Genomic DNA, 15,391 nt, shown 5'->3' with positions numbered 1-15,391 from the left:
AGACTAAAATAGTTCGCATCTCAAACACAGACTATTATATATAATTATAAAGTATTATAACTCATGTATTATAATAATCAATTACTATAATAACCCACTAAGCTTTTGAAGGGTGGAAAAGAGGAATTTTTACAAGCAAGGGACTTGGTTGAAGCTCTAAATTTATTGGACAAGACTAAAATAATGAAAAACTAAAACTTTTAAAGAACCCCTTACAATCCCTTCTCACCACTAAAACAAGATATCTCCCCACTCAGTTGAGTGGTTTGGAGCTCCAATTTATTTTTCTTCTTGCTTCTGATGGAATTAGAGGCACAATGAGACTTTGATGCACCCACCAAGCTTAAATTTTGACCACAATGCTCTATTTTGCTTGTTTCAAACATCCCAATGTTTGCCATTGTCTAAAAACATTGAAATTTGTATACTCCCTCTCTATGCAAAGTGGCACCATAAAAGAAGAGAAAAGACTACTAGCAACCAAAATTACTGTGCAAAGTGACACCATTAAACATAGCTTATAATGGAAGAGACCTACCCAAGGTGTGGTTAAATGAAAACCACTAACCATCTTATTTTATCGGTCCCAAATGGAACTTACTGAGCAAAGAATCAAAAGTATACTATATACAAAATCCTGACATGCAAGTACTTGTCTCTGTTGTGGTAAACAAATATAAAATTTGACTGAAAATAAAGTAGAGGCTGAAACAGATTGCCAAGAACAAACATTTATTAGGATTTTTCCCCCTTCAGTAGCAATAAGATTTCTCATTTATATTCCAGTTCAAGGAAAGAAATTGATTAAAAAAAAAGAAAGGTATCCATTTGAGTGGTGAAAAAGATGTAATGAATGGTTCCTTTATAAGAAATAAAGTATTATAAAAGATAGTGTTGGTTGATTACTGTACTTTCTTGTAATGGTTTTTCCATTTGCACTTGGTCTTCTTTTGTCTAACCCAACCCCAAGAGAGAGAAAGAGGGTGTTTTTTTTTCATTTTTTTCTTTCGAATTCCCAATACCATAACACACCAGGCTGTAGAATCTTCCTAAATATACTAAAATAAGAAGGCATGCTTGTAGACAAGTCTAATTTTGTAATTTAATATTCTAATCTGGATCTTATTAGAGTGGTATTTGAGTCATCTATTATAATAAGTCGATAAAAATTACTTTGTTGTGGATATAGAAAGGCTTACCTTCCTCAACCTGATTCCTCCTTTCATATCTTCTCACACAAAGTCCAATTGGCTGCAAAAAAAATAATATTATTCCAGAAGCCACATTACACAAATTTCTTCCTTTAAAATTGACTTCTTGAACTCCAATCTTCCCCTGTTCTTTCTTCCTCCAAATATTCTACCATCACAATTATTATATTTCCCACAATATGCACTTTCTTTGCCTGATGTAAGCAAAAACCTGATCAGAAAATAATTATCCATAAAGAGATTGAATTTCAGTGTATTTATGTACAACATGGACATATTACACATGCATAGAACCATAGCATAACCATGTAAACCAACCCCATCTGAATTTATTTATGCATACATGAACATTGTAGAACATAGACATAATCTGCATGGTCCAAGTTTTTAAGAAACTTGCTTGATGGTGGTGGGGACACTTCAAGCTTTTTCAATCCTATAAATGTAAACAACTCTATCAACAACCTCCCCAAGTTCCACTTGAAGAATCCTAGTTTTTTCCCTTCCAAGAACCAGCCTGCAAGTTTTAAAAAACATTGGCCATGCAGCCTGGTGAAATTGCAAGTCTCCATTATCTTCTTTCATCTAACCCATCTCTACATTCTTCTCAATTTAACATGTCCCATGACAGCACAAACATGATGCAACTTAATCAGTTTTCTAATCCATTATCAAAATTTCAATATCCTTCTCAAGTGCAAGATATGAATCCACCATCCTTAAGCAGTAATTCAACTTCTGATGAAGCAGATGACCAACAACTTAGCCTCATCAATGAGAGGAAACAGAGGAGGATGATATCTAATAGAGAGTCTGCACGTCGCTCGCGAATGCGCAAGCAGAAACATTTGGATGAGCTTTGGTCTCAAGTCCTTTGGCTCAGGAATGAAAACCACCAGCTAATAGACAAGTTGAACCAAGTCTCTGAGTGTCATGATCGGGCTCTACAGGAGAATGCTCAGCTTAAGGAGGAAGCATCTGAACTTCGTCAAATGCTCACAGACTTCCAACTCCATAATCCTTACCTACCTTGAAGACATCTCCTCCAAGTGGTTCCCGTCAAAAGCTGTCTGAAGCATGAGTCTTGGATCCACTTTGTATGAGTTCTCAATTGCAAGACTGAGCTAGAGGCAAAGTTTTTGTGCTTTTCTTTGCCAATAATGGTCCTTCTCTTTAATCTTTATGTAGATGCCACAAAATCTTTACCTACCTCTGAAGTTGTACGAAACTTTTGAAAAAATAAAAGGTATTTATTTAGCCTTCCCTCTGAAAATTCCTTCATCTGTGATCAAAAAGCTCTCTGAAAACAATCTATAGACTTTCATCTTATCCATAGGTCAATTAAGATGCATATTTCTTCTTATTCCTTTTGCCATCTCCTTGAGCACAGTTAGGACTTGGGAATAGGTTCAACCACCTCTTAAAATTCAATATAAGATTCCATTGCACAATCGTCTGACACCAGATAAAACTATCAATTGCAGTATAGAAATTCTCAACATAACAGGATATAACAAAATACACACACAAGCCATGAAGTTAAGAATAGCTGAGGAAAAAAGATACCTCAGTGGTAAACGTCCATGAGTGGCATTGGTGGCTGATAGTTGGAAATGTATTTAAATAAGGGGTGGGGTGGATTCTGGTTCATGAAATAAAAATTTGGCATGAAAAAGAGAACATTTTGAAAAGAAATTAAAAAATACTTTTCACAGGTTATGAAACTTGTCAGGGCCCAAATAGAATTGAAATTGGTTCAGTGAAGTAAACTAGCTTGTATAAAACTCAGAAGTTTCAGGAATATGAAAGATGTCGACATTTTACTGTTCAATTTACAGAAGCCTTAATTTTATTTATTATTATTTTTTTGGATAAGAGACTTGCAGAAGTCTTCATGTTTACATTATCATTTTGTTGTTCTTTGCTACAACGTTTACTATATCTTGTGGTGATTCCCATCAGTTGCCCAATAGAATTAGTCTGTGTACTCTGATATGATTTTTCACTAGAAAGGATGTTTGATCAATCAAAGGCATTACAGCCGATAATAATCTCAACAAGAACAATAATGCTGAACATGACTCTGAGGAAGGAAACCATGAATTGTTCCATTTTGGACATGTTTCACTTTTTCCAGCTTACATTGAAGTATATAATAATACTGATAGCATATCATGGTTAAATGAAACCTATTAATGAGGCATCGACATGGTGTAAAGCCATGTGTTCATGACAATATGAAGAAGTAAAAAAAGAACAGGACACATCACATTGAGTCATAATATCTACAAGATTCACGAAACAAGGATATGGAGAAAAGCTGGTAGATGCAATCAAACCCAAAAGGTTAGTGGTAGTTTAAACCTGCACATAGCTTTACATTCATCATTTAGGTTCAATCTCTTTGATTCAATATGCTAAATGGTCGTCCATTTCAACCATACAAATTTATATTCTAAGAACTGAATGCAAAAACTGATAAATAGATGACAGATATAAAAGCAATACCAGTGTTGGGACAATGACCCTCCAAATATCTCCACAATCATATGATATTTTTCACTTTGGACGTAAACCCTTGTGGTTTGTTTTTAGTTTCACCTGATTTAGACATTGGAGTGTGTGTGGCTCGGCACCGTACCAGTTTGAGTTCTTTTGTAGATCAACTCATCTATACGACCGACTGCCTTGAGTGGCCAACCAAGAAACATGCATCAACACCATTTGAGATAGTTTTCCTCACTCATAAACTCATGATGTTCTCCTCCCCTTATCTAGTAAATATGGAACTTTGTTTGTATTTCCAATAATTAGTTCAATGTACACCCTCACTAATTGATTCGCATGTGATAGCTTAATCTCAAATTCCATTGAAGGTCGAGACTGTCCAAAAATGTTTAGAAAAGTCCACATATAACCTGCGTATGTCTCACCTCATCCATTTCCCTTGGACGAATATTCAGGAAGAATGTCTCTCCGACAAAGCTATAAGTCCTAATTTCACTCTTCAATATGCAAAGCACATACAGCTGCCATGCTGACACAAGGACCTACGATTGTATCTTTTTACTTTCTCTGTCTCTATGGATTGACCATTCACCATTATGAAAACTGTTTCAGGCCAATCAATGTCCAAACTTGAAAACAATTTCTTCCCTTCTCTTCCTACTGAAAGGATAAGATAAATCCTCTCTTCCATAACTCGACTACATGATATCCAGATTGAACCTTCTTAAAATGCTGTCAGTTATAAACTAACAGTGATTCCCCCAGGGTGAATCACCCGCTGACTAAGAAAGAGATCCAATGGCTGTTTTGTTGTCCACAGTATGCTAATGATGCCCCTGGTCCTCAACTATAAATTTTTTGGTTAACAGATCTTTTCTAGAACAAGAGTAGGTTTAGCTTCGTCTCTTCCTGTACATCATATATTCCTCTGACATGGAAACTTAAAAAAGCTTTCTATTATTGGAGTTGTATGTTATGACAGCAGCTTTCCTATTTGCTAGAGCTTGTGCTTCTAACAACTCTAGTGTCAAGTCACCAACTGCAATTTTCCCAGTCATGCTAAAATAGTAATATATATTGAAGTCTTTCTGTTGGAAGGGACAGAGTCTATACATCCTTAATTTCAGAATTGGAAAACATTCACGTAATTCCAAACCAATTTGCTCTTTTCTTTAAGATGTAAGAGGAACCATCCAGATCTTACTGTCCTTCATTTAAGAACCAAACTTTTGACCACATTTAATTTTATTATTCACAAGCTAACTGGTGTTTATATTTATTTAAAATTACATAATAAGTAAGAGGTAAAGAAAAGATAACAAGAAACTAACGAGTGACAGTAGACGATACTGCGTGTCTATAGCTGACACTGAACTATAGTTGCTCTAATCTTGAATCTTGCATAAATGTATAATTATAAGCTTTTTGGTTATAGATGAAGAAGGTGATAGAAACTAGAAAATGAACAAACAATCCACTAATCTAAACTGATGCAATAAAGTGATTGAACTTTTCTAATGCATTCGCTGGGTTCATGTCATTTGCAAACTGAAATAATTTTGATTTTTTCTTTCTTTTCCAAGAAACCAATTTTCATTAAGGGAAGTAACACTACCAAAAAGTGAAAGCTCCAACAGAAAAATAATGGCCCAGGCACAGGAGGACGCAGAAAAAACTAAACAAAACCAACTTCTCAGAAAACAGTTCTAGTTGTGTTAAGGATTAAAATAGATGGAAAAATATCAATTTAACCCCTAAACTTTAGGAGTTGTATCAATATAAATCCTGAATTGATAATTGTATCAATTTAAACTCTAAACTTTTGTAACTATATCAATATACCCTCCATTTTATTTTGTTTGAGAAAACCTTGTGTGAAACTTGTAATTGTATCAATTGAACTCCTAAACTTTCACAAATGAATTAATTTAGATTCTTAGTTAGAATTTCTTTTGAAAATGTCAATGCATTTACTTTAATCATCCATTTTGTAAAACCGATCTTGACAATTAATACATGGATGATTTTCAAAGATAATCGTAATGAAGGGCCTAAATTGGTTGACTTATGAAAATTTAAGGGTTTAATTGACTCAAATTATTAGTTTTACACGATGTTGGTCAAACGAAATACGGAGAAGGTTGTAAATTGATATACTTAGGAAAGTTCAAAGATTAAATTGATATCATTATAGTTTAGGGTCTTAATTAATACAACCCCCAAAAATTTAGGGATATATATTGATATTTGTCTAAAAAAGAAAAGAAATTATAAAGAAAACTCATATGGGAGCATTTAATGGTGTCACATGTCATACTTTCTAATATGGCTTCAAAGCCTATTAAACCCAAACGAGTACTCAATCTACCCAAAGAGATATCATCTTGAGTGACATGTTGAGGTTACTCTTATAGCCAATTGGTTTTGGGACGAAACTCACGTGGAGAAGCCTCACAATATTTATAAGGTAGTTGACTACTTCTTTTATAATCAATAAGTTTTGAGATGAAAATCCATGTATAGCTAATACCTCCTTCTAAATACCTTAATATCCTTGAATATTCTCTCATTTCTTTCTAACCATATATTCAAAAGAATGATAAAGAAAGCCACCGACGATAAAGAAAATCCGACCACTATTATAAAGAAAGCCACAACTCATTGTTCAAGTATTGCATAATTCATTTGACATTGAGGCCAAAACCATACGCGATGGGCCCAATCTACGATGGGAACCTATTTAATTGATGGCTTGTCCACTCACTACCAAGTTGGTAAGACTTAGTTCAATTAGTTCTGTCTATTTTCATAGTAACAGCGTGAATTTACTCGGTTCAACATGTATTACCATTTGATTGCAGAGAAAAAGGAAGAACAAAATCGAATATACGAACATTTTGGGAAGCTCTAAACCAACAAGATTCCTCAAGTAGCTAGAATTTTGGAAACGAAATCACAGGAAAAACAGAACGAGGCCATTTTGAGTTAACATACTCGTTTTCCCTCCAGTTTCTCGGCATCAAAACAGAGAAGCGCATTGAAGTGAAAAATGACAATCTATGCAACATATTGAGAGTCATCAAGACAACCATTAAGAGTGTATTTGGTATGTGATAAAAGTAGAGAGTTGAATTTAGTTGAGTTGGTAATTATTATCTGGAGAGAGAAATTATCTGGGGAGTTAAATTTTCTGTATTTGTTTGCAGAGTTAGTTGAGTTGGTAATTATTATTTGTGTTTGTTGTGCAGTTTTGAGTTGAGTTAGAGGATCTGATGCACTTTTTTTATGAATGAGATTAGTTCTATTTTTTTCTATTTGTTTTTTTATTTCATTCTTTTATTTTTTAGTTTTATGCTTTGCTATTGTTGATTATTTTTTAAATATACATGTATTTTCTCAAATCATTTATGACATAAACTAGATAATCTCAATTTTTTTCTCAATTTGTAGAACATAATATATTCTTTTTCATATATTCTTTTCAAAAACTGTAATAATTCTAATTCTCTTCAATCGAATACCAATAAAATATATTTCATATTGCTACTCAATTAATTGGTATATTGTATATTGTATGTATATATATTGAATGTATGAGTATATATTGAAGGTAATTATCCCAATTACTAATTGGTATATTGTATGTATATATATTGAATCTTGCTAACTTAACTTTATTATTTCACATGTCATACAGTTTATTTTTATATAATATGGATAGTATATTTGGGGATCCAAACGGAAAAGATGAGGGAAGAGAGAAAGAAATGAAAATAGAATCCAAAGGTTTGACGGAAAAAAAAAATCAGATCTGGATCCAAACGCCAAAGATGATGGAGGAGAGAAAGAAATGAATATATATTGATTTTTATGGTTAGTTTTGAGGGATAAAAAAGGGAAGTTGTGAGTGGGTAAAAAATGGGTTTTAATAACCCATAGGTTTGACAATAAAAAAAAATATATATATATATGGATCCAAAGGGCAAAGATGAGAAAAGAAAGAAAGAAATGAAAATATATTGATTTTTATAGTTAGTTTTGAGGGGATAAAAAAGCGAGTTTTGAGTGGGTAAAAAAGAGATTTTAATAACTCATAGGTTTCCTTTATGGGCTTAACAAACATGGTAATAAATACTCACCTAACCTAATAACTCATACCCATTTATCAAACACCTCCTAAAAGGGAAAAATGAAGAAGAGAAAGAAGAATGTCAAACCTGGAAATGGGCCAATAAGCGAGATGCACTAGACTAGATTGGGCAAGTCGAAAAATATAGAACCTCTTTTTTTTTTCTCCAAAGCATATAAAGCCTCTTTGGTATGCAATCTAAAAACAGGAATGTGACATAAGGATCAAATGAATGTATTTCATGTTTTGAATATGCAGATTTAGAAATGAAAAATTATTTTAAATGACAAAATTGTTGAAAATATTTTCAAATATAACAAAATGTCATAATATATCATTGATGATGTTTATTAGTGATAAATGATCGTAGTTTATTAGTGTTTATTACTAATAGATAGTGATATTTTATTATATTTGTAAATATTTTGGTTCATTTTTCATATTTAAAAACAGTCATTTAATTATACTTGAATAATTGTTTAAAATATGTTAGATACTATATTTCTATATGATTTTATCTTCATTGTGTATAACTCTACATTATAAAATTTAAAATCAAAATCTGAATACAATTAAAATATAAAAAACGTTGTTCTCATAATTTACACTTTTTAGATCACATAATCTATCTAAAAACATAACGCAAAATCTGGATTGTCAACCAAATAGCCCTAACCTTTTCCGGAAAGACTCTTTTGAAAAAATTTAGGACCGTTTACTTCCTTCAAGTGTAATCAAGGCATGAAAATTAAAATATGTGGACTCACTTCTTCCTTTTTCTTTTTTATTTCTCTTATTTTTATTTTAGGAGAATTTTTAAAAATAAAAAATAAGAAAAATTATTTACACAAAATAACAAAATTCAATCGTCTTCCCCTTTCTTCTTCTTCCTCCTTCTTTTTCTTCCTCTTCTCCTTCTTCTTCTCCTCCTTTTTCTTCTCCTCCTCCTTCTTTTCCTTCTTCTCCTTCTTTTCCTTCTTCTTCTTCTTCTTCTTCTTCTTCTTCTTCTTCTTCTTCTTCTTCTTCTTCTTCTTCTTCTTCTTCTTCTTCTTCAGTCTGATTTCGGTCTTTCTCTCTAACCCACACACTTTTTTCTTCTCCTCTGGTCCGATCTTGGTTTCTCTCTAACCCTCGCACTTTAACGTCCAGCAGCCACCGCACTCATGCCCAACCATCGATCCATCGTCGTTAGGTCTACATTACAAATTTAGTTGTATATCGCCGCCGGTGAGCCGATTTTTCTCTCTCTACTCGATTCGCTCTCTCTTTCTCTTCCTCTAACTCTTAGATATATGCAGTCCAATCCTTGTCACTGCTATCTTGTCGCTACTAGTGTTAGAGTTCATCAGATCTTTTGTCGTTAGGGGTAAGATTTTGAGTGTTTTGGGTTAATTTTGTTTGGTTCTTGAACATTCATTAAGTTCTAGTGTTAAAATTGATTTACCCATGAAGTTGGATGCTAGATTTGAGTTTTGTTACTTTTAGATAGTTGTGATAGACATTGTTATCAATGTTTATTACAGATAGACATTGATAGATCAGTGGTAGACGCTGATAGAAGTCTATCATCGATAGAGGCTGATAGAAGTCTACCAGTGATAGAAACTGATAGAAGTCTATCATTGATACTATCAATGATAGAAACTGACACAAGTCTATCATTGATAGAAGTTGGTAGAAGTCTATCAGTGTCTATCAGTGATATGATAGAAGTCTATCAGTGTCTATCAGTGATAAAAACTTATAGAAGTCTATCATTGATACTGTAGTGATAGAAACTGATACAAGTTTATCATTGATAAACGTTGACGGAAGCCTATTAGCATTTTTTTTTTTTTTTTTTTACTAATTTTGTAAATAGTTTGACATTTTTTCTGTTTGTGAAATTTTTCCTTTATTTTATTATTATCTTTTTTCAAATATGTGGAGTGTGGAAATGGAAGTTCTGACCTCAAGATTGATAATACAATCACTATGCTAGTTAAGTTATGCTCATTTAGCTACTCACTCCATTACTATTTATTGCAGGTATTATACAATGTATTTTAAGTAGATATTAATACATTTTTCTATTTCTGTAAATAGTTTGACATTTTTTCTATATGTGAAAATTATTCTTTATTTTATTATTATTATTTTTTTAAAATATGTGGAGTGTGGAAATCGAACTTCTGAACTCAAAATTGATAGCACAATCACTATGCTAGTTGAGCTATGCTCATTTAACTACTCACTCCATTACTATTTATTGTAGATACTATAAAATGTATTTTAAGTATATATATTAATATATCAATAATATATCTGTAATGATCCAAAATTTTAGAAAATTGTATTATATTTATCTTGCATTATTCAAATCGTATTTCATATGTAAGGGATTTGGAATTTGTTTATTTTGAAGGGATAAATCGATTCAAATTAATCTTGGTGAAAGATATGGTGTTGGGGATGATGCCCTAAACTCTCGTTGGGTCTTGTAGTTTGTAAACACTATATTGAACAAATACTTGTGATGTAATAATATATTATATTTTTCTTCACTATTGTCTATGGAACATTGGATGTTTTAATTGCTTTACCACAAACCAATAAACTCAGATCCCTGATTGTCGTTGTAACTTAAGCATGTATATGGAGACATACAGGTGGATCATGCCTTAAGTGATAACCAAAATGGTCTGTAATATATGGATATAGGAGGGAAACCTTATCTTGGTAATGCTACGGATGCGATCTGCTTTGTAGAATAGTTACAAATATTGTGACTTGCTACAGATGGTCTGATCTTGATCATTCATGTGGAGACATGTGAGCGGGGGCATCCTATACAAAGGAGTTTGTATAAGACTGGACCATGAAGTGTTATAGTCTCGTTATATAATGTCATTCATGACAGAGACTTTACTTCAGTAGAATGACCATAGGTAACATGACCTCAATCCTGAGTGAGTTGGGAACTCCTGCCTTTGAGGGCGGTCATTTGATTTGCATGGATGCGAATGGTCAGATCGCCAATTTAAACCTACCACTTTGGGGATTCGTCTTATTTGGGAGTTGGGAACTCAGCTACACAAGATGGAATTCACTCCTTCCCTGAAGTAGGGGTAAGTAGATAGATTGCTCCTTTAAGGGCTAATTCCAGGGCTTGAACGATGTGGCATCACACACCTTCTCATGGCCCAAGAGGTGTCCACACATAGTAGGACTATGTTGTATTGTTCATTAGAGAATCAGTGGTACTTAAGGAGTTAAATGTAACTATAGGGGCAAAACGGTAAATAGACTCAACTGTACTTACGAGTATCTGTGAAGGGTTATCGTACCGTTGATTGGTTATATCCAATGAACACAGAAATATATCTGTGGTGAGAAGAGTGCAGTTGTCGGTCTTTAGTGGAATGCCTGACAGTTAACGGATGGTGGATCTCGTCGCTAAAGAGTTTAGTCAGTTATTCACGTACCATTGAAACTTCGAGCTATAGGCCTGTAAGGTCCCCTTGGTAGCTCAATGGATTCAAGTTAAGAATCAGTTTTTTGATCAGTTTGAAGTGTTCAAATTGACAAGAGGGAGTTCAATTATATATGATATGATTGAACTGGTCAATTATATATGATATGGTTGACTGAAGTATGAGATATATTAATTGGAGGAAAATGATATAAATATGATTTATATCTAGTGGATGAGAAAAGGAATATGGTTTATATGTTGCATTTGATGTGATATTAAACTATAGATTATAAATATAATATGATTATATTTATTTTTTAATTAAACAATTATGGGTTAATTGTTTGCGGTTTTTTCTCCATAACCGAATAAGATAGTGAGAGGTTTCATTCAGTTTTCGTAACTGGAGGATAAAACGAAAATGGTTTTCACTTTGCAAGGAGATCAAATATTCGCTCCCCGATTGAGTACACTGCCCATCACCTAGCAAACCGAGAGCATACACTATTGGGGTTAATGCCCTAAAGTCTCATGTCCTGTAGTTTGTAAATAGTTTGTACGAACACTTATGATGTAGTATATGATATTTTACTTTACTTCTTGTGTTTTGCTCAAATGAATGTTTTCTTTGCTTTACCACAAACCAATAATCCATGGTTATCTTTATGTAATTTAAGCATGTATGTGGTGATATACAAGTGAATCATGTCTTAAGTGGTAACCAAAATGGTCTGTAGTATATAGATATAGGAGGAAAACTTATCCTAGTAATGCTACGGATGTGGCCTGCTTTGTAGAATGGTCACAAGTGTTATGACTTGTCACAGATGGTCTGATCTTGATCATTCGTGTAGGGAACATGCGAGCGGGGGCGTCCTATACAAAGAGTTTGTATAAGACCTGACCACAAAGTATTAACGTCTCATTATATAACACCGTTTATGACAGAGACTTCACTTCACTAGGATGACTATAGGTCATCGTACTCATGATTGGTTATATCCGATGGACACAAAAATATATCTGTGGTAAGAAGAGTTCAGTTGTTGGTCCTTAGTGGAATGTCTGGCAGTTAACGGATGGTGGATCTCGTGGCTAAAGAGTTTAGTTAGATTCACGTACCATTAGAGCTTCGAGCCATAGGTCCATAAGGTCCCCTTGGTAGCTTGGATAAATTTGAAAATCAGTTTTTGGGTCAATTTGAAATGTTCAAATTGACAAGAGGGAGTTTGATTATATATGATATAATTGAACTGGTTAATTATATATGATATAATTGACTAAATGTATGAGATACATTATTTTGGAGGAAATTGGATATAAATATGATTTATATCATGTAGAGGAGAAAACACTATAGTAAATATGTGATATCAACTTTAGGTTAAGAATATAATATGATTATATTCATTATTTAATTAATTAGGAGATTATGAGATAATTGGCTGAGTAATTCTCCGAAATCATGTGAAAGTGGGAAGTTCGAATTTAGTTCTTGTAACTAAAGAATAAAATGAAAATTGTTTTCATTTTGAAAGACACGCAGAAAAATTGCTCACGGTATGAAAGTATACGATCGCATAGCGTTGAGAGCCTATACAATAGTGTCCATCTTCCTAAACGATCGCACACCCGCGCACTAAACGATCATCCGCGATTTTTAAATGATTCCTTACTTTTCTATACGATCGCTTAGCGCGCCGAGCAGACCTAAACGATTGCTTACCATTCGATAGATGATTGCTTAGCTAAACTTACACGATCGTGTACCTTTTTTTAAACGACAAGTACCCAGCTATACGATAGTCTTCTACTATCTCCCACTTGCTTATTCATACTACATGATGCTTGATTTTTATGAAGTGAATTATGGATGATATGCGACGGTGAAATTGCGTTGTGCACTCAAGTTTCCTCAGCGGAATCCAAGTGTAAATTCCATTGAGTTTCTTGGTAAGTCCAAGGTCAAACTCAGAGACTTGTGAAAACAGGTTGCGTTGGTAATTTTTATGAAAATTTTGTGGTAACCGGATAAATAAATAAAGTGTTGGGGTTGTTGTTTGCGTTAATGAAAAATAAACAAATGCGACGGAGTTTGAAAAGAGTTGATAAACAGAAAATGCAATGAGTATGCGGTGAACGGGTTGAGAAAGGTTTCGGCTAACACTTCCTAGGATGCGTTCATGCTATGCGATCATGCAACATACATACAACATTAAACAACCTCTCGGTGCGAATGCCACGACTTCTAAGACTAAAACGCATGCGATATATGCGCTAAGTCTATAAGACCCACACATAAGCCTCTATTGTTATTTATGCAATGATGAAATGACACACACACAAATAAGGCGACCACATAATATCATTCCCATCTCTAGGATGCATGCGATGCAGGTTGATAAACAGAGCTTATCTCTAAGTCCCTATCTCTTGTTTATACAGTTTTAATCTTGCTCTCTCGAGTCCAGATTCTAACCTAGCTCTCTCGAGTCATTAGGTTCTTTCTTTAGACTCTCTCTCGAGGATCTCTAAATGGTATTTAGCACAACATAAAACAAGACAATCGCAAGCAATGAACTTCTTAGGTCATGTTAGCTTAGTTTTTCTCAACCCATTCGACTAGTTTAGCTACTCATGCGTGCTAAGAGAGTGAACAGATGTAGAAATAGAACTTCCATTGTATAAATATAAAGATGAAGTACGAAATAACAATGCAAGTATAGAATAAAGGGTCTAGTAGCAATCTCTTATTGTCCGGGCTTTTACAGAATAAAGGGTCTAGTAGCAATCTCTTATTGTCCGGGCTTTTACACTATTTTCTACTCGTGCTCAAAAGATTATCTCGCTCTCGCGAGAGTCGGCCCTCTCTCTGCTTCTTCACCTTAAAGTTCTCTCTTGAGTTGCCCTGAGCAATCTCCAGCGTCACCACTCTTCTCTTGCTCTGCCTTAAAATAAAAGGAAAATTATGCACAAAGACGAGCGAACTGAAGTATGAAATTTCGAACTGCTAAACTGTTAACCCCTTTTCTGAAGGATGCCTTTGGTATTTATAGAGCATCCAGGGTGAAAGGCAGTTTCTCTCTCATGATTGTACAGATGAGATGGCTTTAATTCCTGACTGATGCGCCGAATAATTGTCACCGAAAAGCTGAATGTATTTGTGATCGTTATCAGCTGTCAACTTAATTCGGATTTGACTGTCATCAGCTTTCTCTCCCATCGTGATTAATTAGCCTTTCACCCAGATGCGCCCACCATGTTACGCTGACCAAGTTGCGACGATCCTTCTCGGGTGAATATTTGCGAACACGATCACCGCAAAGAAGAAGAGGAAGGTGAGTTTTCTTTTAGGGAAAATGGTTGTTTTGAGAAAGTAAGATTAGGGTTTTGGTTAAAAAAAAATTATATATCGGTGTCTCGGGAAGCGTGCACTAAAGGAAAAAAATTCACCTTCCTCTTCTTCTTCCCTTCAGCCGCACACGCAGACCCCTCTCTCCTGTCTAGTGAGGGCCACACTACTAGGGAGCTCCTGAAGGAACCTATGAAGGCCTTGAGCGGAAACGTGGATCATCCCAATTTTTTATTTTTCACATAATGCAAAATTACATAATCAAAATTATGCAAAAAACTAAATTTACAACATGCCAAAAATTAAATCGAGAAAAGGAAAATCAAGGATTAAGAAACCCTAATCTTTGAAGACCCTTTCTTCACGTGAATTCACTTCTTCGGATCTGTCACGAAAAAAACACGGATAATAAAAAATTACTACCACCAATTGGAGCCTTCTGTATACTCTTAGGATGAGAATCACAGGAGTTGTGTGGGCTTTGTGAATTTTGGGAGAGAGGGAGTGATTGCGAGGAAAGGGAGAGATTTTAGGATTTTTCTGTATCACTTTCCCAGAGAGATCAAGAACTTCTATGAAGAAGACAATCTCACACCCAAAACCAACTACCCATGATCATATGTTATAGAGAGAATTAAGGGAAGGGAAGTTATTTCCCTCCCTTTAAAATTCAAAAATAAAATTAAAATTAATTAATAATAAATTAATTAATTTAAATCATACATACATACATACAT

At 34.1% G+C, this 15,391-nt stretch overlaps 1 protein-coding gene across 1 annotated transcript; it reads left to right on the top strand.

Annotated features, from left to right (window-relative positions):
• The first annotated feature begins 1,213 nt into the window (after positions 1–1,213).
• LOC120091400 (basic leucine zipper 43-like) lies at positions 1,214–3,343 on the top strand. Its single transcript, XM_039049410.1, has one exon. The coding sequence runs from the start codon at positions 1,754–1,756 to the stop codon at positions 2,243–2,245; it is 492 nt and encodes a 163-aa protein (XP_038905338.1). The 5' UTR covers positions 1,214–1,753; the 3' UTR covers positions 2,246–3,343.
• The last annotated feature ends 12,048 nt before the right edge of the window (positions 3,344–15,391 follow it).

The sequence above is a fragment of the Benincasa hispida genome, chromosome 1, assembly GCF_009727055.1.
Source record: "Benincasa hispida cultivar B227 chromosome 1, ASM972705v1, whole genome shotgun sequence".
Taxonomy (NCBI): domain Eukaryota; kingdom Viridiplantae; phylum Streptophyta; class Magnoliopsida; order Cucurbitales; family Cucurbitaceae; genus Benincasa; species Benincasa hispida.
The sequence above is the reverse complement of the archived record's forward strand: the minus strand, read 5'-3'. Positions and strand labels throughout refer to the sequence as shown.